This window comes from Hippoglossus hippoglossus, chromosome 4 (genome assembly GCF_009819705.1).
Source record: "Hippoglossus hippoglossus isolate fHipHip1 chromosome 4, fHipHip1.pri, whole genome shotgun sequence".
In the NCBI taxonomy this organism is placed as follows: Eukaryota; Metazoa; Chordata; class Actinopteri; order Pleuronectiformes; family Pleuronectidae; genus Hippoglossus; species Hippoglossus hippoglossus.
The window spans coordinates 3,647,417-3,670,162 of record NC_047154.1 but is presented as its reverse complement, the minus strand read 5'-3'; the positions used below and the strand labels follow the sequence as shown (position 1 = coordinate 3,670,162).

The 22,746-nt window shown below is 40.4% G+C and overlaps 4 protein-coding genes across 6 annotated transcripts in view; all 4 read left to right on the top strand.

Moving 5' to 3' along the window:
• Positions 1-523: 523 nt before the first annotated feature.
• zgc:109982 (uncharacterized protein LOC553564 homolog) lies at positions 524-4,102 on the top strand. Its single transcript, XM_034582718.1, has 6 exons — positions 524-620; positions 2,296-2,457; positions 2,612-2,791; positions 2,876-2,969; positions 3,497-3,680; positions 3,789-4,102. The coding sequence occupies exons 1-6, from the start codon at positions 524-526 to the stop codon at positions 4,023-4,025; spliced, it is 954 nt and encodes a 317-aa protein (XP_034438609.1). The 3' UTR covers positions 4,026-4,102.
• Positions 4,103-4,747: 645 nt separating this feature from the next.
• Positions 4,748-9,480, top strand: dr1 (down-regulator of transcription 1). Its single transcript, XM_034582717.1, has 3 exons — positions 4,748-5,618; positions 5,735-5,898; positions 7,494-9,480. The coding sequence occupies exons 1-3, from the start codon at positions 5,396-5,398 to the stop codon at positions 7,638-7,640; spliced, it is 534 nt and encodes a 177-aa protein (XP_034438608.1). The 5' UTR covers positions 4,748-5,395; the 3' UTR covers positions 7,641-9,480.
• A 46-nt stretch (positions 9,481-9,526) lies between these two features.
• LOC117760027 (protein wntless homolog) lies at positions 9,527-14,646 on the top strand. Of its 3 annotated transcripts, none has more exons than XM_034582714.1 (12): positions 9,527-9,808; positions 10,009-10,272; positions 10,367-10,491; positions 10,570-10,725; positions 10,820-10,956; positions 11,433-11,601; positions 12,960-13,057; positions 13,146-13,209; positions 13,379-13,522; positions 13,643-13,675; positions 13,824-13,989; positions 14,118-14,646. In XM_034582714.1, the coding sequence occupies exons 1-12, from the start codon at positions 9,703-9,705 to the stop codon at positions 14,216-14,218; spliced, it is 1,563 nt and encodes a 520-aa protein (XP_034438605.1). In that variant the 5' UTR covers positions 9,527-9,702; the 3' UTR covers positions 14,219-14,646. The 3 variants fall into 3 exon arrangements, with proteins under 3 accessions (XP_034438605.1, XP_034438604.1, XP_034438606.1); XM_034582713.1 differs by having other exon boundaries at positions 13,643-13,726; XM_034582715.1 differs by having other exon boundaries at positions 9,721-9,808; positions 9,957-10,272; positions 13,643-13,726.
• A 2,510-nt stretch (positions 14,647-17,156) lies between these two features.
• si:dkey-44g17.6 (guanine nucleotide-binding protein G(I)/G(S)/G(O) subunit gamma-12) overlaps positions 17,157-22,746 on the top strand; it is a 33,481-nt gene continuing 27,891 nt past the window's right edge. The window contains exon 1 of the mRNA XM_034582712.1: positions 17,157-17,328. The gene's annotated coding sequence lies outside the window, so the exon portion shown is untranslated. The remainder of the gene's footprint in view (positions 17,329-22,746) is intronic.

Genomic DNA, 22,746 nt, shown 5'->3' with positions numbered 1-22,746 from the left:
TTAAACGTTTGCTGGAAAGGTTTGGGGTATTTTCTTTGATTATTCTTTTCATCATTTTATACATGAATCAAACTGTAAAGTGTTTAATACCCAGTAAAAAGTAATGAGGTACTATTTAGACATTTTACACATTTCATAGATGAGGCACTGGAACAAATGTTTTGTGACAAAAATGAATGTATATTTTTTATTAGATAAAAAAGATATGTCCCTTTTTACAGCCTGGGTTTGTCAAGTCAAATTCTGAATTATAATAAAAGCATCACCTATTTCACAAATGGACGTTTCTGTTGTCATTTTTAACAAGAATATGTGCTTTTGCTGCAAAGTTGTTACGATTAGTCTAAATCCTGAGATCCTGCTTGATGGTAATCTCCAGGCCATGTGCACAAGGCTTCTGCTGAGTTGCAGACCTGTGGATTAAGGAGTTGGCTTAAAGGAGCCTCCACCTACTACTTCCCCTTTATTGTCCTCCTCCATTCTCTGCTGGTGGAGCTGCAAGACAAATCATTTACAAGACACAATGAACCAGAAGGTGGTACTCATCACTGGCTGCTCCTCTGGGATTGGCCTTGCTTTGGCTGTACGCATCGCAAAAGATGAGAAGAAGAGGTTCATGGGTAAATTTGCCACATTTAAAAAAAACATTTGTCGAAACCTGACATAGTTGACAACGCATTTCTGAAATGGATTGTGTAAGTAGAATGTAAATGGACATAATAGGGAAAATCAAATGAAATGGAGAGATCACACATGTAATGCAAATGTATCTAATGTGAAATTTGATGGATGATACGAAAATGATTGTGCCATTTACACATTAGGCTAAAAATTAGACATGATCTGATATTCTTTATCAACCCTTAATGCATTTCAAGTTCTTACTAAATGAGTTGTACCAATTCAATACTGTTATATTATTTGGAGATACTGGAGGAGGCTGTTGCTGTATTAGAGGGAGGGTCACATTTTTCAGCTGCCCTCTGTATCCCATTAAGTTTTGTACCATTTCATGTCTAACCGAAACTTTGACAGGGAGGAAACTTGAAACTTCATACCAGTTTAATAATAATGAATATTAAAGATTCTAGAAAAATATAGAAACTTTTTTAACTATTCATAAGCAGTAATACAACTGTAGACAAGCATTAAATGCACTATACTTTTGGACACTAATTATTAAAATGTATGTGCATGTGTAGCTATAAGAACATCTCCACAGTAAACTCATCTGTGTAATGTTTCATCTGGTGAGAAACATTACATTTCCATCATAAATATGTCAATAATATCAAAAAAGAAGAATGACAAATGTGTTCAAAGGTCAGTTTATCCAAATATTTTCATAGTAATGGAGAATTTTTTGCTTTTCTAAGCCAAGTTTGGAACTTTTGGGCTCTAAAACTTATGCTGGATCCAAACAATGCTCTATTACCTTCACTGTATGGGTGTGGCAGCAACAGACATTTAGTGTAGCGTGCATAATATGTCATAACTTTACAATGATAGGTGCAATTAAAGGGGAATTCCTGAATTTTTCAGTTTTTCAACCTTGGCTCTTTGTTTATAAATGTAGGTCTGTAAATGAACGGTACTTACAAAAACCATTGGAATCGGTTCAGTAGATTGTCTCCGCCGGCAGCCGCAGCACAAAAGCAATGGCTACAGTGTAATGTTGTGGTGTAACTGCGACAGTGCACGAACTTCCCACTAAAAGTGCTTTTTTTCCAACAATAAAAGGTTTGATTTGTTGTTGTAGGTCTTTGCCAAGAGTCTGGCAACATTCCACATATCTTGCTCAACGAGAAATGTCACTCTCCACCATGCAGCAGCTGGTTATCCCTCCTCTGCTTGTTGCCTCTCTCTCTCCTTATTCACTTTGCAACAACCCAAGTGTCAAAATTCTCGGAGTGAGTCTCACCCTCAAGTCTCATGATAGGAGTTGTTGCAGGAAGACGAAGGCGGAAATGTGACTGAGAGTTAGAGAGAGAAACTATTGTGGCTAAATTTACTGATGTGGACAATGTTGATGAAGCATTTGACTTTGATAGCTGCGCCTACTTGTTTGATCCAGAGTATACAGATGAAGAGTTAACAAGGAGAGAGACGCAACATTCCGTGGACTGTTGCTGTTGCTACATAAGTGCCATTCATTTACACACCCACATAGGGCCCAGGGTGAAAAATACTGGAATCCCCCTGGTAGGTGTCATTTAAAAATAGTCTCTTGGATGTATCTTGGTTGACTTTCATTTCAGCAGCAATTGTGCTTCCAATGAATGTTGTTTGTCGTAGTCTATGCCACTATGAGGAACCTGAGTAAGGGCGGGGCGCTGGTCGAGGCAGTAGGTCGGACTCTGGGCAGGACCTTGGAGATCAAGCAGCTGGATGTATGTGACGAAGATTCCATCAAAGCCTGTGTGGACAGTCTGCCTGAGCGCAGGGTGGACATCCTCAGTACGTCCACAGAAAAGCTATACGTTCAGTAACTGCAGCATTTGATGAGTATTGTTTTTGCATATATGCTTGTTTATCCAATACATGGCAACTGTACTGTACATGCTTTGTACGCTCATTACCATTTCCTGCAATGCTTGGCTCCGTCTTACAGTAAGCAATGCTGGGATGGGTCTGATTGGACCCATTGAGTGTCAATCAATTGATGAGATGAAGACAGTCATGGACACCAACTTTTTTGGGCTGGTGCGGCTGCTGAAAGAAATCCTTCCTGACATGAAGAGGAAGAGAAAAGGCCACATTGTGGTCATCAGCAGTGTCATGGGTATTCAGGGTGAGGACGGTTCCACCTGTGCATTATGAGAGCACTTGTTTATTGTAACAACACAATGTCTTAACTCTCTTTCTCTGTTTGTAGGAATTATATTCAATGACATCTATGCGGCGTCCAAATTTGCAGTGGAGGGCTTTTGTGAGAGCTTAGCAGTACAAGCCCTGAGATTTAACCTCAAGTAAGATATATTCGTATACAGTGCTTCTGCCGAACATGCCCCTTTCTGCTCTATAATTTCATACTGCTCGCTCAGAGAGAATCAAATTGTGCTCAAAAAGCTGGGATCAATAAGTGTAGTGCAATTATTCTCCAGAGCTGACGTGAAAATACCTGCAAACCTGCTCCTGTCTATGCCTGAAGCATCTGCAAGCTCATTTTGCACAACCACACCCACCACCACCACCACCCATTTTTTCAGCAACTAGATGGAAATAGTCCAACGAAAATATGCCATGACAAACCATAGCACACCCTGGTATGGGGCAGGTCATAACACAACATCATTCAATAACACAAAGTTACAGGGAGAGACTCTGCAGGAAGGTTTGAAATGGGTGCAGAGCAAATAGGCCCTGCAGTTAGTACAAAATGTTCCATTTAAGAATATTTAGCTCTGTAACTTTCTACTACTCTTTAAGTTAGCATGGTACTCTACAGTTTCCTTTTGCTATGATATAATTATGTTTGCTTTGTATCTCTTCTCAGTATCAGCCTGATTGAACCAGGTCCAGTGATAACAGAGTTTGAGCGTAAGGTTTTCGACGAGGGCTTGAAGACTGATCTCAGCAAAGCCGACAAAGTGACGGCTGACATGTTCACCAACATCTACTTGAAAAATTACAAACAAATCTTTGAGACCCTTGGGCAGACTGCAGAGGATGTAGCAGAGGTAGTGCGGTTCCTCTGCAAACAGAATCTAACTCATCTCATATCATCTTGTCATTAACATTGAGATAAATCAATGAACACTCTCGGTTTACGTTTGTGTGTTTTCCAGCACACTTTCAAGATCATCACGATGGAGGATCCACCTTTTCGCCACCAGACGAACACTCTTTACACCCCAATGACCACGCTCAAATATGCTGACCCCAACGGCGACCTCTCCATCGACACGTTTTACAAGATGGTGTTTGAACACGACAAGGTCTTCAACGCCAGCCTGAACTTCCTCAAACTTCTGCGCTGGAGAAGTCGAAAAAGCTTTACCTTGGAAAATGACAAGAGCAACTAACACAGAGTCGATTTACCATCTTTGTTGTTTTTCAGAGACACAGTTCTGCGTGTATTGTCTCCTGTATTTTTTCTTTTATTTAAAGTTTTTAGCTGTACGACTAATTATTATTATGATCATTATTAAATATTAAAAGTAATAAATGACCATGACTCTTTCTGTGTGTCTGTGTGTTCATCCTGCAGGTTTTAAACCACACCCTGACAACATTCAACTGACTGACATAGCCTTCAACCCATCAAGCATCCAAGCCCTCTATTATACTTTATGTGAGGTGTAAGCAAAAGAATGAAGGTCAACGCGAGCAGCAAATGAAGCCTTCAAATAGTTCAGTTGTCATTGAATTACCTTACTGGAGGGTCATGTATATATTTAAAGCCATTTAAAACATTGGACAGACATCTTTTAATTATCACTGTGTCAACCTGTTCTTTTAGAGACGTACTGTGTTGTGACATTAGATTTTTGTATTGACGCGTGACCTAATCTGGGATTCAGCAGTTGGCTGTGAGCATCACGTCCGTAGAAATGTATTAAGGAAATGTGTTGTTTAAAAATCTTATCTTCTCATGTATTGGCAAATAATGGCGTACCTTTAAATAACCACAACAAAACAGATTATCATAGACTAGAAAATCGCAATACTCGGTACTAACGGTAGGGGGCAGTAAACACGAGCTAGGCGACTTCAAACACATCCTGGTGGCGCATCATATCCGGCCCTTCGTGTGACGCTGTATCCGGACAACTTTAAGCTAACATTACACAGAATTGAAAATTAAAAATGGATTTCTTGTAGCTTCTCCGACATGTTCGTCTCATTTCTTCGATGTAAAGAGCAGTAACATGAAGTGTTGGGCCGACTTCACTCTGCTCGTCGTCTCGGCCTCGCCAAGCATTTAGCTTGCTATGGCAGAGCCAGTTCATTGTTAGCTTAGCTTTAGCCATGCTCTCACTCCTCTTTCACTTGTCTTCTGGGTTGCGGTTTGCTTGCGACAGGGACCACGGCTACTAGCTAGCTTGGTAGCTAGCTAGCCGAGCATTTTCTCCATTATTAGCGTTTTTTTGTTTTCTTGATTGTGCTTAAACATACTTTCCGGACATTTTGTTTTCTGCCACATTTCGTGTTAAAGCAGCACAGCGGAAACTGCTCCTAAACAGTTTTAACAAGTTAAATTAGCTGATTAGCTTAGTTGGCAAGGTAGCCAGCAGGCTAACTTTGGGAAAACGTCTCTTTACTTGGTGCAAGATAAGTTGTTGACTTTGTTTTGACACACACAGGGGAAGCTAAGCCCATCAACACAACAGGGCCAATCGCGGTCTTTTAAAGCTTTCCGCCGCTCAAGGGTTTTGGTTTGTGGTTATATGCCATGATGGCTTCGTCCTCTGGAAACGACGACGACCTCACAATCCCCAGAGCAGCTATCAACAAGATGATCAAAGAAACTCTCCCTAACGTACGAGTGGCGAACGATGCCAGGGAGCTGGTGGTGAACTGCTGCACGGAGTTCATACACCTCATATCCTCAGAAGCCAATGAAATATGCAACAAGTCCGACAAGAAGACCATATCTCCTGAGCATGTCATCAATGGTGAGTCCTGCTCCACGTTTGTCAGTCTTTGCGCCACTCGTGCTACAGGAAGGGGGTGTGTCCACCTCCCAGTCAAAACTTGGAAACCCACTAATAATGTCACTTTCACCTCTTAGCCCTCGAGAGTCTTGGTTTTGCGTCATACATCACCGAGGTGAAAGACGTCCTGCAGGAGTGTAAGACTGTGGCTCTGAAGAGGAGGAAGGCCAGCTCCCGGCTGGAGAACCTGGGCATCCCAGAGGAAGAGCTGCTCAGACAACAGCAGGAGCTGTTTGCCAAGGTATGACCCACACATCTGCCATTGCTCATGTGCTGAGGATGAGAATCATCCCAGTATAACTGTGCATCCGATGGTGGGTGGGGGCTGGTAGTAATTGTATGGGTTAATGCAGTGTGATGGTTGCAGTACCCAGTGGAACAGTAGGATTGTGATACAGGCACTTTGGTTGCAATCTGTGTTATATTGTAGACTCAGATCTAAGGACAGAAAACCACAAGAGGGTTTTTATTGTATGAGAGTATTAAAAACACATTTTTCCATAGTATCCAATCTATACAATGAAAAATTACTTATAAACATTAGTTGTGTGTACAAACCGGAAAGGAAATAGACATTTAATCGTGTATAGGTGTGATGACTTAACCCTTCCTGCAAATATGAGAGATTTATCGTCCAACCATGTTTAGGTATTGTGCCCTAACTGCTGTGTAAATCAAACAATACAAATTTATAAATCCCAAAGGCAATTTGATGTAGGGCAAATAAAAGAGGACAAAAAAAGCAGGATACTGACAAACAACAACAAAATGAAACACCATAAAAGAGCTGTTCACTTGTTCTGAGTTTAGTGCAATTCCTTTTAAAGATAGTGAATTTCTTAAATAGTCCCGAAGGTTTTGAAAGCAGATATGCACGTGTGATTAAATGTGTTCTTTCATCATGAAGATATATGTGAAATAGGTGGGATCAGTCATATACTGTGTCCGTGTGCTAAATCGTGACTGGCTGTAATTTTCACAGAAAGGTGAGATGAAACAATCTGTGATGACCTGGAAGTACTGGAAAACCTGGTCAAAGTTATTATGGTGATTATTTTGACGATGATAAAATTTATGTCGGTATTATTGTTGAACCCTCACTTTCTGGCATGTTTTCCTCATGCCTCTTTCGAAAATGGGTTAGTATTAGGGATGTACATTTCAAAAAAAAAAAAATTCTGATGCCTGGAAACTGATTATTAACCGTTAACCAATGAGATTAAAATGTTATAAGCAGAAAGGCATCTAATTTTTATGTGCGTATACATCAGCATAAACAGTAGAAAATGAGGATACACTCATTATAACTACTTGCTGTGTGCTCTGACCAGTCTTGTCACAGTCAGGAAATTGGACCATCAAAACATCCATTTTTAGCCTCTTAGACAGGCAGACGCTGGCATAACTTTTAGCTTAGTTGTGTGCGTTCCCGCGGCAGTGACAGGCATTCAGTCATTCCAGTGCGAATGAGAGTAAACTGTGTACATATTAACTGGGCAATCGCAACAATCAACCCACATTTACAGTCTTGACTCAGTCTTTAGCAGACTCTACTGTTTTTATTCAGGTAGGTCTGGTGCGCAGTCTGGTAAATGTGAGACCCACAGCAGAGAACACGTGCTCAGGTGGTACCGATGTCCAAGGATAGTTTTAACAGATTATTCAGACAAATAATTGAATGGTTAAGGATGAACTTCGCAAGTTAATGAGTAAAAAACACTCATGTTGGAGTTCTAATCACACGTCCAATCATGATTTTTTCCTAAATGCCTAATAAGCTCTTCATTTCACTTCCCTCGTCTAATGTTTCTGTTTGGTTTCACTGTGCACCTACAGGCGCGGCAGCAGCAGGCCGAGCTCGCCCAGCAGGAGTGGTTGCAGATGCAGCAGGCCGCCCAACAGGCACAGATGGCGGCAGCATCTGCCAGCGCAGCCCAGCAGGCCGGCTCCTCTCAGGATGAAGACGAAGAAGATGAAATTTGAGCCCAGGACGCCACTCAACTTGTCCGAATCTCTCACAGATCTCCCAGTACTGTCAGTGACATAGACATGACATGTGTTTCACCGCTGGAAAACACCAGTGAACCATTGGAAATGCACATTTTGGAATGGACAGTGAAGAGAATGAAGGGGGATTTTAAAATAGTCACCCGTTCAGATATCCGTTCCTGGAAATGATTTGGATTGAGAGGCTGTTAAGGAAGTTTTTGACTAGTCCCATCTTCCCCCCTTTTCCCAGTTGCTCCTATTAAATTGTTTTGATATTATGTTGTGAGTATTTTGTAGAATTCTGGATGTGTTGTGGACACACTGAAGGAAACTGTTGCCTGGGATATGTTGGTGAATTCCGGTGACCATGCAGCAAGCGTTCACTCCACTGCACTGCACCAGATGGCTTAGTTTCTTTTTCCGTTTGACTAGATCACTTTGGTTGTTTTAGGAAAACATGTTTGTAATATTTTCAGAGCTGTCGATTCCTCCCTCCTTGTGGTTTGACAGCCATTTTTACAGACAGGTTTTTTTCCCCCGTCTTGGTATATTTGTTCAACAGAGGATTGACGGGGTGTGAATATGAGATATTGTTTTTGTTAACTAAGGAGCTAAATTGATATTTTGCATAATTTTAGTTCAGTCAAATATTGTATGTTTCATTATCTTCTACATTGAACCACCCACAGTATTTCTAATTAGCTGCACCTTTCCAATTTAGTTTTGCTCCAGAGCCAAAGAGAGGAAAGACAGACAGCTCAGACTTAGTGGCCCTGTACACACCTGGTATTAACATCCGTCCCTCAGAGATCCGATCACAAGTGGCCAGCGCTAAGTATGTGTGTTCACTCCCAGCGTTAAAGTGCGTCCTGAATGTGTCTCCTGTGACCACTTGTGATCGGATCTCACTTCCCTGCTCTACATGCAAATTAACAGACCAAACAATGTCGCTTTGAACCAGTCTGAGTTTACAGATGTGTCTGATGTCAGTGTGTGTGTGTGTGTGTGTGTGTGTGTGTGTGTGTGTGTGTGTGTGTGTGTGTGTGTGTGTGTGTGTGTGTGTGTGTGTGTGTGTGTGTGTGTGTGTGTGTGTGTGTGTGTGTGTGTGTGTGTGTGTGTGTGTGTGCGCGCGTCTGTGTATCGGCATGAGCGAGCGAAAGAGACGTAGAGAGATGGGTCAGGTGAGTTTGAATGAATCTCGTGCAGCTGTGAAGAAAGATTTGACCAATTTAAGGAAATAAAACCAGCGATCATTATGTGGTGATTAGTGTTGATATTGTGGCGGTGGTTACAAACAAGTCATCCAGAAGAGAAAATATACGTTCGACTCGTTTTGAAACGGGAGAGGACGTCAGCTGAGCAGGAGGTCCTTCATATGTGGCCCAGGATGGATTTGGGTTCCCACTGTTAAAAGGATGTGGACACATGTGGCCCAGACCTCCTCTGAATGTGGTCTGCCATGATCGGATTGCTATCCAATCTGAGTGTGTTCACGCCAGTACTCAGAGCTGTCCCCTTGGAATTGGATCACAAAAACCACATGTTAATGCCAGGTGTGTACGGGGCCAGTGTTAATTTTTTAAAGGTGTAGGTGCTGCCGTGATTCTTGTTGCTGACTCCTAGTCGGGGTAAACAACGTTAAAGATTATCAACCTATGACTTTGTAAGAGGCTTTGATATCCCGGCTGAATTTGTTATTTCCGCTCTGCTTGGATGCAGTATCAACCATTTGGATTGTGACTATGGTCAGTCCTCGGTGTAAAGACAAGTAACCTAGTTGTGATACATACACTTCAAAGATGTATTCTTTCAGCAATAAAGGAAACATGTTTTATACTGGTTATTTTTTTTTTCTTTCTTTTTTTTCCCTGAATCAAAACACGTCATGGCTACGCCCACACGCCTACTGCACATGCTCTGTCTGATGACGATTTCTGACATTTTGCCCGGCAGAGTCTGATGTGTGTGAGCACATAGACGAGCTGCAGTGATGCACTTCGTCTGTGGGGAGCAAGGGTAGTTTCGAGCATCATTTTTCATTTTGACCTTTTTAAAAATGGCAGGGGCAATCATAGAGAACATGAGCACTAAGAAATTGGTTTTCTTGGGGTTTTTTATTCTTGTTTTCCAAATTCTTTCCATCATGATTGGAGCTTTGATTGGTAAGTACTTGTCAAATTTTACAACTTTATAATTGTTGAGATTAAGAAATTGTGTTTTTTTTTAAAATTATATTTCACCAACAATCATTTTAAACCAGGTTTTCTTATGGCTCAATGAAAACTATAAAGATTTATTCTGGCTGTATAGACCACAACTCAAAACAACGAGACCAAGACAGATCATTTACCTTTTTCTGTAGCTCCCAGTCCCACCAGTGCCATCCACTACTCGGCCACCAAATGTATAAATCGCCACAGGGCACGTGGCTGGCTCATGCCGTGGGGGTCCAATCGGTGCCACCAGGTCAAGAGTTTTGACGAACCTTTGGCAAAAACTCTGGATGCCAATGACATTGTTTTTGCCGTTCATGTACCTCTTCCCAACATGGAGATGAGCCCTTGGTTCCAGTACGTGCTGGCTGTTCTTCAGTTTGACATTGAATTCAAAATGATCAATCAGATTGGTAAGATGCGTATTTTACTGTCAGGACTGAAAATAACGTAGCAGTTCATGTGGCAGATGTGTTAGAAAACTGGATTATTTCTCTGTTTGTGTAGAAGATGATGTTATCATCACTATTGACGCTGGCATCGCATACAGAGATAATGGGATGTCTGAGTGGACCACACAGTTTCACTCGGTGGAGCAAAGGCCTCTCAGGTGCATGTTAGGAGTCCCTAAGGTAAATCTGCACGGCTACGGTAAATAATATTCGAATGTGTCTCTGCTTAGTGACCTTTAACAGTCTGTGCTTCTGCAGACGTATGAAAACGAAGGCAGCTTTTATCAGTGTGACCCCATACCCTTCATGGAACTGGGTACTGTTGCCCACAAGTACTTTTTAATTAACCTGCGCTTGCCAGTGAATGACACAATGAATGTTGGAATTGGAGAAATAAAGGACATCCATATGGTGGTGAGTTTAACTTTGCTTTATATTTTTGATTGACATGAATTCCAAAGCCTGCAGCCATCACAATCATACATTTAATGTCCCCCCTTTTCTTAAGGGCATCCACCAGAACGGAGGCTTTACTAAAGTGTGGATCAGCATCAAGACTGTGTTCAGTCCCTGGATACTCGTGGCAACAGCCTGGTACTGGTACAGAATCAGCCTGATGGCGAGACCTCCAGTCCTTCTGGAAAAGTATGATTACAAAGAATGTTTTCACATAGCCGAATGCTTTGCCTTTGTAGTTATGTGTATCCACATCAAAAATATCGCATCTTTCATATTGAAATTTTGTTTTTCATATCACATGTTACTTCATAATGTCACTGATATTTTCCAGGCTGTAGAATTCTTTTATTGCAGACTGAATGAACACATCTTTTTTTTTTTTTGAAGGGCAAAGTGAAGTTATACAACACAGCCCCATTACTCCGAAATTGAAGCTCCCTCCTAGTCTCCCGTTGAGAGCTTAGAGCCACTGAAAAATCCTGTGTCATAACTTTAAGAGGCATGAAGAGCTTCAGGGCACCGTGTGGAGAGAGGGACACATGAAGCATTTTTGATATTAAGTGCATGATCAGCCTGGAAGAACCAGGTCAATACGATGCTTGCAGCATCAAGTTACTGTTTTTGTGTTTTAAGTCACTGCAGTGTGTCTTTGCCTCGTTTAGGGTGATTTTTGCTCTGGGTGTCTCCATGACCTTCCTGAATGTTCCGGTGGAGTGGCTCTCCCTCGGCTTTGAGTGGACGTGGATGCTGCTGTTTGAGGATGTACAGCAGGGCGTCTTCTACGCCACACTATTCTGTTTCTGGGTCATCTTCTGTGGTGAACACCTCATGGTCAGAATTTAGTTTTTTTGTTCACAACCAGGAGAGTTTTCAATTGACTGTGGCGACCTCACCTCCCAAGAAACCCAGAGAACCAAACCACATACTTCTAATTTTCAAACGTTTCTCTTATCAAATTTATAAACTAAATGCAAACTGTGCACATAATGATGGAGGGCCCTATGAACAAAAGAATAATGTTATATTGCAAGAATAAAGTCGTAATTTAATGAGGAAAGGTCATAATACACTGCTCAAAAAATGAAGGGATCACTTTATCATCACAGTATAACACCAAGTCAATTAAACTGGGATGGCAAACTGTCCATTTAGGAAGTGTAAGTGCAGCCCACTCAGGTTGCACAGGTAGTCCAGCTCCTCCTGGAAGGCACATCTAGGCGTGCGGTCGTAACGATGTTTGCCGTGTCTCCCAGCACAGTCTCAAGAGCACGGAGGAGATACCAGGAGACCGGCCCTAAGTGTTCCCTTAATTGTTTTGAGCAGTGTATTAGGATAATAAAGTCATAATATTAAGAAAATGAAGTCATACTTTAATAAAGTCCTAATATGAGGAAGATAAAGTTGTCATTAAATGAGAAAAAACCCATAATATATGATAATTATTTTATATTATTAGCTAAATAAAGTCATACTTCAACGAGAATAATGTTATAATATAGAGAGAATAAAGTCAAATCATTAAGTTAATAATGCTACTTAAGGAGAAAAAAACAAACAGTAGACCACTAGCAAACATTTTCTCCTTCACTAAAGAGGCAATTTCCCTCTAGTCTGTGAGGTTCCTTCTTCAGAATAGACTCTTTTCAAAGTGATAATGTGGCGTTGATGTGACAAAACATGAAGTATTAGGTTGCTTGTGAAACCTTTTACAAAGTATAGCAAAACAAATTTCTCAGAATTTCTCATTTAACACAGGCGAAAGACTTCTGATGTTCTCCCTTGACTTTATTCACGTAAAATTACAACTTTATTCTCGAAATTATATTAACCACAGGTTTTAAAGTGGTTCTTATACTATAGCATACACACATAATAATTAGGTTTAATGCAGAAACTCACCAGCAACATTGTACACACAGTATTCAGAGGTTCTTGTCTTTAACCAAACCTCTAAAGTGACAAAGCATTTAGCAGAAAGTTATTTACACCTCATTCTGTACATAACCAATCATAGAATTTAAGGGGGTTCTCACAAAATTGTGGTTGCTGTGGACTAACGTAATCAGCCATTCTCTGCGACAACCTCTCGGCTTGGGCCTGCTTTGTCTACTCTGCATGTCTTAAACTGTACTTCCCCTCCGTACTTTCATGCCATGTGATGACCTGTGTGTCAACAACAAATCCTTTAGGACCAAAGTCAGAGGAATCGTCTCTCAGCGTACTGGTGGCAGGTCGGGATAGTTGTGTTCGGATCATCCGTCCTCCTCATATTTGACCTTAGTGAAAGGTAACAACAGGACTGCTTTGGGTGAGGTCTTGTGTTTTTCAATTGTATTTTTCTTTTAAATGTTAAATGTTTTTGTTTTCTCATGAAGGGGCGTTCATTTGATCAACCCTTTCTACAGTGTGTGGGCATCAGACATCGGGACAAAGGTTTCAGTATCCTTTGTTCTAAATAGTAATGTAAATTATATCTAGACCTCCTATATGGAAACTACCTTAAGATAAGTTCAGTTATGATTCAGTGCTGTATATATAAACGGTTTTGCTCTATAAGATCAAACATTCTCTGTGTCACTGAGGCCTTTTCTTTGACCCTCCCTCACAGTTTACCTTCATCGTTGTGGCAGGGCTTTCAGTCTGTCTGTATTTCCTTTCCCTCTGTCACATGGTGCATTGTGTGTTCAGGAACATTGGTGGGAAAGTGCAGCAACTTCCTGCAATGCCAGAGGCCAGGAGGCTGTGCTATAAGGTCTATTTTGTTTCATTTGTTAAATTTATTATATGAAACACAAATAAAATAAAAATGGTATATTATACAACTGATGATTCCATATTCTGGCTTTTTTTCCACTCTCGCTTGTATTGGCAGGGTATCATCTTCAGGTTCAAGTTTTTGATGCTGGTAACTCTAGCATGTGCAGCCATGACTATCATCTTCTTCATCTTGAATCAAGTAGGTGTTATCAGCATAGAAGTCTTTTCTGATAATATCATGTTCTTATTTACTGTTTTTGAGCTCCTTGCATTTAAATGTTCTTACTCTGATCCAGGTCAGTGAAGGCCACTGGCACTGGGGAGACTACACTCTCCAGGTCAACAGTGCTTTTCTCACAGGAATCTATGGCATGTGGAATCTGTACGTTTTCACCATCATCTTCCTCTACGCACCCTCCCACAAGCACAACAGACACAGGTCGGGAGACTGTCAACCAACAGGTCTGTAATATATTCCACATACAGTATATATTCTATATACAGATAAAAAGTTATATTTGCTTGGTAAACCCTTTGAGCTTCTGCCATGGCAACAGCTATTTTTCAAAGATCATGTTCACTCTTGGCAGGTGTGATAGAGGAGCCAGAGAGTCAAGAGATGCAGCTGACATGTGGAGAGCAGGGGCCAACAGAGACATACAGGATGACTGGGAAGGTGGCTGAGGATTAACTACAAGCCTTTGTTCACGTTCAAGTTTAAGTCTATATGATGTCTATATTCCTATTCATTTGAATGACCAACAACAAATAACAGTTTTAGAAAAAGCAAACCATCAGCAAACTTATCCCACTATTACTGAGAAAAACCCACAATCCTTTCCGTTCATGTCGAACAGCATCTACAACACATGCAGTATGTGCATCAAATAAGCTATAGAGAAAATACACTGAATGTTTTAAAATGGACAAAAATATTATAAAAGTAAAAACAAGTTGATGTAAATCCCATTATTCTGCTATTCTCAAAAGGTAACTGCAGACAGAACAGGATTAAACTAATAACGATAATCATTAAAATGATAATAAATATCCACAAAGAATGATCGGCACCTACAAAACTCCTTCCTGGTGCTCTTTACCTCCTCATATTATCCAGATTATTAACTCTGTGTACTATCTATCCCCAACTCAGTTGACACCTTGTCCTGTGATGTAGCGCCCCTCAAAGGCTGACAATTGCATTTATCCAATACAATTCAAGTAAATGGTGACTGATTCTTAAACGTGATGATATCCTCCACTGGAGCAGCATAGTGGTGAGAAGATAATGAGTGTATTTTCATTTTTTGATGAGCTATCCCTTTAAGCTTAAAACATAATGAGGGGATTGCTGTGGATTTATTTAAGCAGCTGAGGATGAGCAGATATACAGTATGTTATCACTTTGTTAACTTGCATAACTGCCCTGCAAATAATTCATCACTCATCACAAAGAGTAAATAAATCCTTTTGAGTTCAGTTACAACCTGTGGCCTTTTCTCTGACACCTCACTCATAATAATAATAATCACAATAATAATCATAATAATCATAATAAAGCAAACTGATCTAGTCTTGATGATCTCTCAAAAAATATGATACAGTGCATCTATGTGCAGCACTTTCTTTATTAAACCAAGCCACAGCTCTCAAGAATAAGAATAAGAATAAATTTTATTGCTTTCCAAAAAGGAGAGTAAAAATTTAAAACAGAAAACACATGAAACCCCCATAGGACATACACATTCTGGAACAGGACAGCACTATACAGCACCCATACATAGAAAAAGGTAAAGTATAATATTGATATAAATAAGATGAGATAAAACAAAATGCGTTTAAATTTAATATAAAAGATAAGCGTAGTATATCTATATATGTCGTAATAATAGTGAATATGTACTATGGTGTGTTTTGTTCATTCTGTGTTTTTCCCTTATTTATCACACATTTACACACAAATATTACTAATGTACGGTATATGATTTGTCCCACTAAAATATATTTTATAACATTACACGTGTTTTGATTCACTATTCATTATCTATTAATAAACCAGCTTCCAGTTAGTGGATCCCACAGATAAGATCTTTTTCTTTTTACAACTTATTATAGTGTGTGACGAACCATTTAGTACTTATTTCTTAGAAACCATATTAAGTGTGTTAATTAAGTAAATGTGAGATGTTTGTCTTCTCTCTGCGGGAACCTTTCACTCTACACAGCAACACAACCTTTCTTTCTATTCAAATGATTGTAAGGGGCCATTATTTGAGATGCATTTCTTATATAAAAGTTGCTCTACAAATAAAGTAAATTATTATTATAATATATGTGTGTGTAGGCAATCCTAAATAGATTAGAAAAAAGACCCTGGAGCTCCTCCGCTGCCTGAGGAGGTGATAGATGAGGTCAGTGTTGCGCCAGTATACACTCAGAAAAAACTAGTTCAAAGTTCAGTTCATGCAGATGAAAATGAACTAGTTCACATAACTTTGTTCTTGTTTTATTGGGATGGTTATGGTTTAGATCAGGGGTCTTCAACGTTTTTCAGGCCAAGGACCCCCAAACTGATGGAGAGATGGAGCAGGGACCCCCTACTATATATATTGTATAAAATTGTGTTTTATATTAAACTGGGCCTAGTGCCATGTATAAACATAGCTACCGTGTTATTGTGCATTCAATACTAAGCTATTCAAATAATACACAGGTTCATATATTCATGTTTTTATTATTGTGTGTCGCTGAATGTGTGCATTGCTGACTGAAAGATAACGTCTTCTGCCTCCAGTTATCCGTTCGCTACAATATGTTGGATTCATGTTAATGTGTATTTAAAGACATTTAAATTTGTGGGAAAAAAATTGGTTGGAAAAAATAATTAAAAATTAAAAAAATATAAAAAATTGTCTAATCAACCAAAAAATTCGCGACCCCCCTACAGTACCTCCGCGGACCCCCTGCTGAAGACCTCTGATTTAGATGACAAACTTACAATGAAGTTATTAATCAATGATGTCGGATCATGTATCTGGGTCGCTGCGGTCACTTTAACACCGAGTCCTGACTTTGTGCGTCACGTCTCGTGTTGTGTACCCAAAATGTCCACGACTAATTTTTCGTTATGTTTAAATGCAGCCTGAAACTCTGGAGCAAATCAATAAGAAACAGTAAGTAAACTTCATGTATTGATCAGGGCCCCTGTACTATGAAGCTGGATTTGTGTTCATCGGAGTAACTTCAGGTTAAATTCGGGGTTTCCAGTCCCACGAAAAAATCGTTAATTTCTAATTGTGGTAAATCACCATGGTAACTTATGCTGAATGGCTAACCTGGTCCGGAGCAGGTTAAATTGGAGATACAAGATCAACCTGTATAAGAGCTCCGCCGACTGACCCATCATTTGAAACGTGACATCAGCGTTCTGAGAGGATCCTCTGGAGCTGGTGTGGATTGGTAGTCTCTGAGGAGGACAAGGGTCTTCAGAGACCCACCAGGGGGCGCTGTTGTGTTGTATTGCACACATGCAGGTCCCAGCCCAGCAGCTTGTGCAGCCGCCTGCAGCAGTCAGATAGATGTGTGTGACCGTGACTGTGCTCCCACACGCACGTGCACACAGACACACACACAGACACACACACACACACACACACCATCAGGGCTGAATGTCAGTCTTCTCTCTGTTGAAACTTCACACTCGACACAGCCACACGTCTTTTATTTTTCTTCAATTCAAAGGATTGTTTCATGGCTTCACTCTGAGGAAAAACACATTTTGTGTCGGATCCGAGAGGCCAGGTGAGTGTCGACAATAAAGAGATTAGTTCAAGAATAATAATCTGAGGGGATCTGTGACATGACAGGGAGGACTTGTGTGTCTGTGTGTGTGACCCGCAGAGGAGTCACACACAATGTAAACCATCACCTGTGGAAACATGAAGTGAGCAGTCTCAGTGGACAATAACATGAATGTACGGTGAGTTCTTCATGTTGATATGTCAACCTTCATCGGGCACATGGTGGAGAAATATAACAGTGGTTAAATGAACAGGTGTTTAAAAACAGCTTCTCTATAATATGTTTCTGTGAAGCTTTTAGTTCTTATTAAAAGTAAGTATCCGAAAGAGATAAATGATGCCTGGAAATATCCATTCTATATCTCGACTGCTTTATTTGAACTAAGTCAGTCTCAAACCCATGTTATAGTTGTCTGCATGCCGTGCTGGAGAACTACCATGTGAATGAGTGACCTCACCAAGACCTCCCCTCCCTCAGATTATGGGTTTACATTAAATGTAATGGCTGGTGTTGGTGTGTGGAACATGCTCAGAGACATGTAACATGTTTGGTCGGGTTAGTTGACATTTCAGTCTTCACCCTGTCTTTAGTCTGGAGTATTTACATTTTTTGTAAAAGCTCTTGTTTTTCTGTCTGATTCAGAACATTTATAATGTGACCTCACTGGAATGTATCTTTGTCTGAACAACTGAAGTAATGTTTTTAAAGATACAAAGCGGTGTGTGGTCACAGTGGGATTTCTCTATTCTACGTCTGCTTTCTAACCTCGACTATGTAGCTTTTATGCCTCAACCTGGGTTTTTGTTTGGTTCAGCTGATTGTTGTGACCATAAGGGGTGGCACATGCAGATTTTATATGTATACTTACACACACTGATGATCTACACAATTACCTGGTTTTAATGCTGTAGGAGATTGGAGCACAGCTGTCGCCTGTTTGGAGAGCGTTCACTCCGATCCATCAGTTGTGTGACACTTACTGTAAGTAGTACTTGTTTTGAAGTTGTCTACAGTTCTTGACAAAGTAGAAAAAACAACTACTGAACGGACTACCAGGGAACTTGGTGATAGGATGCGGTATAGATCTGGAGAGATCCCCTTAAATTTTGGTCCAGATCAATCCAGTATATCTTTTTTCACTTTGTTTAACATTGCGAGATTTTTCAACTATTTCGATCATTTCTCAGGGAATAATTCATGGATCTTGATGGAAAAAAAATCTGTCATGTTTAAGGGACAGATATTTATGTGTGTGTACAATTTGGTGCAGATCCAAACCAGATCTAGTGAATTTAAATGTGGTTTCATTGGTTGATGTATGCTATCTACTGAAGGCCATTCTAGTTTGAAATGAGTCAGTACATTAGTGTATAAAAAGCAGTTTGTAATAATTTCAACAAAGGCTTCATTATGTTCCAGTGTGTCCCAGTAAGGCAGGGATGTAGGACTGCAACAAACTATGATCTTCATTTTCAAACATCTGTTGATTTGTTTTAAATGGATCAGTTAGTCTATATCAGGTCAAAGCCCGGGGGCCTCAGGCGTCATTGGCATATGATTAGTTTAGTCTACCTAATAGAGATGAACCGAAAACTCTCTCATATGACAAGGTTCGGGGCGAGCGGCAGACTTGCCGGAAGTTATTGAGGTTCAGTGTCATCGCTCAACGTGAGCTGTCTTTAACCCTGATAGGAACACATGATCTATCACAGGAACACAGATTTTTGCTGCTGCGCAAACTGATGTTACACTGTCGAGTGTGAGCTGTTCTTATGATATGACTACTTTTGTAATGTTTTGTTCACCTAAAAATAAATCTACATGATGTTGACATGCGGGCAATCCAAGGGCAGGCCCAGGAGGGAAACTGCTGAAATCTGATTGGCCCTTAAAGTGCCCCTGTCCAGTCAATAGTGTTTTTATTATTATTATTATTATTATTATTATTTATTTATTTTATTATTATTTTCAATGATGTGTGCCTTTGCTCAAAGCTATAGAGCTTCTAGTAAACAAGGGATGACTTAAATGTACACTTTACTGAATCAGGAATTGATTTAGAATTTGAATCGATTGTTTAATGAACGTTGGACATATAATTGACCCTGTTTAAATGATGGCCCTTATATGGCCCCTGATTTAAAAAAATCCTAGATCTGCCACTGTTGTTATACAGAACTCTGTTTTGCACTCACAGTATTATTGATCAGTATTATTTGACAGTGTTAATGTCATGTTCAAATCTTGTTTGATAATAACAGATCTCGGTGTGGGGCTTTTTGGTGCTGACGAGGTTTTGACCATGTTGCCCAGTTACACCAAAGTCACCGGGTGCAGAACGTAGCACGGTTTAATCTCGTGAGAGTGCCACCCACCCCCCCCACCCAAACCCAAAACACAACGCTCTCCCTCCCCATTCCCCTTCTGTCCCTCGACTCAAATTCCACGCTCAGCCTCCTGGGAGCTCGTCCGTGCGTCACTGCCCTGGTCACAAAGCCCTCCAGAGAATGCTCACAGTCAACAGAGTGGAGCTGCCGCCGTCAGCCACGGGCCCTGTTAGTCCACAGCAATATGTGAAAAATGCTGCTTTGACGCACATCACAGCTCTCCCTGCCTCCTCACCGGAGCACATCACAGCAAGGAGGGCACTACAATTACACACTCACTGAGAATGAGTGGACATGTCACACAGAATGAGGTCTGCACAGCACACAAAGCATCCACTGCTCGTCAGCAAGTGATGACGGCTTAAACCTTGGGCTCTTTTTTCCATCACAGATACAGATACCACTTTTTCACTTCAAAATATCCTTGCTCACTAACTGAAACTGTGCGTCCCAGGGATGACTCTCACTCTGTCTCTATAAAAGCCACATCTTGTGAATCTTTTGTGGTGTGATCCTAAGCACAGACAGAGTGATCTAAGTTTAAGTCATTTCTAAAACAGAATTGCATCAAATTATTTGTCTGCAGCCTTTCAAATTTATACTATATATATATATACATATATATATACACAGTTGATCACACAAAATAAAGTAATTTGGCTCTGGGATTGTAGTTTTTGTGACCTTTAACATAATACATAATTTCTCCATTAAACGATTACTTCACATGAATAAAAAAGCAACAAAATAATTGATAATAAAACAAACGATATTTCATCTATAAATTTATAAGCTATAATTATGTCCTGTAATAAGTTCACTGCTATCTAAGTGAGGAGCTGGTCTCAGTACATCTCTTTACAGAAAGTGAGTCAATGCTCATAAATCTGCTTCATTATAAAATAACGGCCTGGTTTCTGTACAAATATCCCAGACTTTATATTTGTTTTAGTAACTGGATACTCAGAAAACCTGATCATAACAAAAATGTCAGTGTGCATGTAGGTGCAGAACTTACCAACAAAAGTTTATCCAAACACTGCATTTTGTGTTTTAGTGTGATGTAGGTTCATTATGTAAACTGGCTTTTTATTAGCACAGTATCTGAAGTGGTTTGAGCTTGTGTGAGAGAACAAATAGTTGAGACTGTTAAAGCTCTGTTTGGTCTGATGGGATACTGTTGTCTACTAGCTGGGTGTTGCTATGACAACCTGGCAGCAGCATGGATGAAGTACAGCCTCCATGTCTGTCCTCATCTACAGTCCATTACAGGGTTAGCAGACTGCCATGCATACATTCACACTCACAGGTTGATGCTTTATACTTACTGTGTGTACATTATGTATTTCTGATTCGTGAGAGGTAACAGGTATACGCCACATACGGTATTTAACAGTACTGCGTATGTTTGTTCCTACATATTTTGTTAGGAATATATTTATTCCTAATAGCGTGGGACAAGACATGCCATTTGATTGAGAATAATTGACCTCAGGAATTACTGCTGTCAGAATTAAAAGAGCGATGTAGGGTGCATTTTGTTTGCTCAATATCTTGTTTTTGTTTTGTGACGTGATAACAATAAATGCTGCCTCACTGTTGCTATGCCCTTTAGTACCTGTGTCATCGTTGTCTGTGAGAGTGACGCGCAGGCCTGAGTGACAGCACACAGGACACTGGTCAGTGTCACCCTGTGTATGATCTCACTGACATTGTGTGACCTGTCATATTGTCGCAGTGGGATATTTATAGACTAGTGCTCTGTGCAGTCCCACAAGATGTGCAGCTCCACTGACACAACAACCCGACCCCTGGTCTCCGTGCTGCATCTGCTCAGCATCAGGGGAAGGAGCCTCCTGATAAAGCCACTGTCATTAAATTTAATTATCTGCTCTTTATGGCCTCCCCATAGTCAGCTGCTTCCTGTGGGTCCAGTTAGCACTGATGTATAATTGGTTGATTTGGTTGGATTATGTATATCTCTCAGTGTATTATAAATACAACTAATATAAAAACACAAAAGTCAATTTCACACATTTAAAATGAGTCTGTGTGTGTACACTTGTTTTTGTTAACTCTTTGGTTAAACACTGACCTTGTAGCCCTCAAGGGGACCGCAACCCCTTCCTAATCAAATGAAATAAATTTGTTCAGCTCATATTTATAAATCACAGTTTGCCTTAGGTTATGTTTGGGTTAATGTTTTGGTTAGGTGGTGTGTGTGTGTGTGTGTTTGTACAGCTTCTTTGTGAGGACCAGTTTGAGCATATAACCAACGGAGTGAGGACATTTTGGGAAAGTGAGGACATTTTTGCCGGTCCTCACTTTGTGACCCCCCTTTAATGGACTGTTTGGGGGTTAAGACTTGGTTTTAGGGTTAGGGTTATAATTGGGTTTAGGTTAGGTTAAGGGTTAGGGTTAGAGTGAGGCATACTCCGCTCCTCCGCTCCCTTCACTGGTTATCAGTGGCTGCCTGTATCTGTTTCAAAACATTGGTACTTGTGTACCGTGCTGCGAACGGATCGGGTCCAGTCTACATCCAGGACATGGTCAAACCTTACACCCCAGCCCGTTCACTCCGCTCTGCATCTGCCAATCGGCTAGCTGCTCCGTCACTGTGAGCTAACCCCTCAACAAAGTCACGACTGATTGCTGTCCTGACTCCTAAATGGTGGAATGAGCTCCCCTATGACATCCGGACAGCAGAAGGTCTATACATCTTCAGCCGCAAACTAAAAACACATCTCTTCCGACTATACCTTGATTCAAAAACAAAAAAACAAAAAAACAACAACTTTAGTTTAAACTAAGAATTTAGTAGCACTTAAATGGCACTTACTGATAGCACTCTGTAACTTGGTTTTCTTAAAGAAAATTGTACTTTCTTGATTCTTGTTGTTCTGGGTTTGTACCCTCATGGTTGAATGCACTTATTGTAAATCGCTTGGGATAAAAGCGTCAGCTAAATGAAATGTCATTTAGTTTGGATGGTTAGGTTTAGGGTAAGGGGCTAGGGAATGCATTATTGTGT